The sequence below is a fragment of the Aplysia californica genome, unplaced genomic scaffold, assembly GCF_000002075.1.
Source record: "Aplysia californica isolate F4 #8 unplaced genomic scaffold, AplCal3.0 scaffold00596, whole genome shotgun sequence".
NCBI classification, from domain to species: domain Eukaryota; kingdom Metazoa; phylum Mollusca; class Gastropoda; order Aplysiida; family Aplysiidae; genus Aplysia; species Aplysia californica.
This window is the reverse complement of record NW_004797866.1, coordinates 281,304-282,726: the sequence shown is the minus strand read 5'-3', so window position 1 is coordinate 282,726 and position 1,423 is coordinate 281,304. Positions and strand designations below refer to the sequence as shown.

Sequence of the window (1,423 nt, the reverse complement as noted above, 5' to 3'; positions counted from 1 at the left end):
CACAGAGAAGAGAGGTGTGTGTGTGTGTGTGTGTTTGTGTGTGTGTGTGTGTGTGTGTGTGTGTGTGTGTGTGTGTGTGTGTGTGTGTGTTGTTTCATACCTTTGCCATGGAAATGGCAACTGAAGTGGGTCAATTGTTTCATAGTGGTGTGTTGTTTCCTCCGGTTGTCATGGCAACTGACACTGTCGTGTTTTGCTCCATAACGTTGTCATTTCAGTTGTGTCATAGTCATGTTTCTTCGGTCATTACTTATCTCCCTTCCCCCCCACCCCCCACCCGGGGGGTGGTGCTACTGACTGAAATGTCTTTAGGCCATTCCCAAAGGGGGGACATTAACATCTGGAGTTCTTATGCACAGTAGAATTGTAATTGCAAATGGGCTGATTCATTAACGCCATGCTCATAACTGTACCTGAACTGCAACAGGGAACTGCTGCTTTTTCTTTCTTAATCCTTACTATCGTCATTTTTTCTTCTACTTCTTTTGTATGTTTGTCACTCTCTTGTGACCCGCTATTTCCGGGGTGCCTTGATAGTCGAAGCAGACTTTGTGCTGTTGAAGCTAGAGAGGTGAGCAGAGTGAGCCGGATTCCCTGTTAGGACTTCTCTGTTGACTTCCACCCCTTGGCGCTGATATGACCTTATGCAGTTGCGAGTGCCGTAAAACCTCAACTAAAACTAACTTCGGCCATTACATTGCTTCGATTATTACGTGGGTAATACTATGGCCATTTAAAACGACACGAGACCATTGTGAAAGAGGTGCTAAAAGGAAAAATGTGGGGCAGGAGAGACAGAGAAAGACAAAGAGTGACATGGATGGACACAAAGAACATGGACTGGCCTGGATATGGCAGAATGTGCAAAGGGCAGCTCGCGATCGTGAAGGATGGAGGGTCATTACACGTCAACCTCTGAGTCAGAGATGACAGCTCCAGGTATCCAAGTATCCATAGTTGTGTATTGTTTATTCTCGTTGTTATGGCAACTGACACACTGTGTCATGTGTCGTTTCCTCCGTTATCATGACAACTGACGCAATGTGTGTCGTACGGCAACTGAAATTTGACGTGTTCTCTTTTATAAGTGTGTGCTGTTTTATAGTTTGTGTGTTGTTTTATACTTGTGTGTTGTTTTCTCTCCGTTGTTATGGCAACTGGCAGTGTGCCGTGTATGACTGACACAATGTGTCGTCTGATTTCCTCCCGTTGTCATGGCAACTGACACAATGTGTCGTATGTGTCGTTTCCTCCTGTTGTCATGGCAACTGACACAATGTGTCGTATGTGTCGTTTCAGACCCGTGAGGAGATGCGCCAGAAGCTAGAGCAGCAGAAGATTGCACGTCGTCAGCAGGAGGCTCAGGAGAGACTGGAGAGAGAGCGGAGGGTAGGTGCTTCACACTCACACACACACACACACA

General features: G+C 46.3%; 1 protein-coding gene across 1 annotated transcript in view; it reads left to right on the top strand.

Annotated features, from left to right (window-relative positions):
- LOC101861764 (unconventional myosin-XV) overlaps positions 1 to 1,423 on the top strand; it is a gene marked incomplete at its 5' end in the record, with an annotated part of 199,411 nt that overhangs the window by 108,569 nt on the left and 89,419 nt on the right. The window contains 1 exon segment of the mRNA XM_035972159.1: positions 1,300 to 1,389. Within this exon segment, the coding sequence (XP_035828052.1) occupies positions 1,300 to 1,389 (90 nt within the window).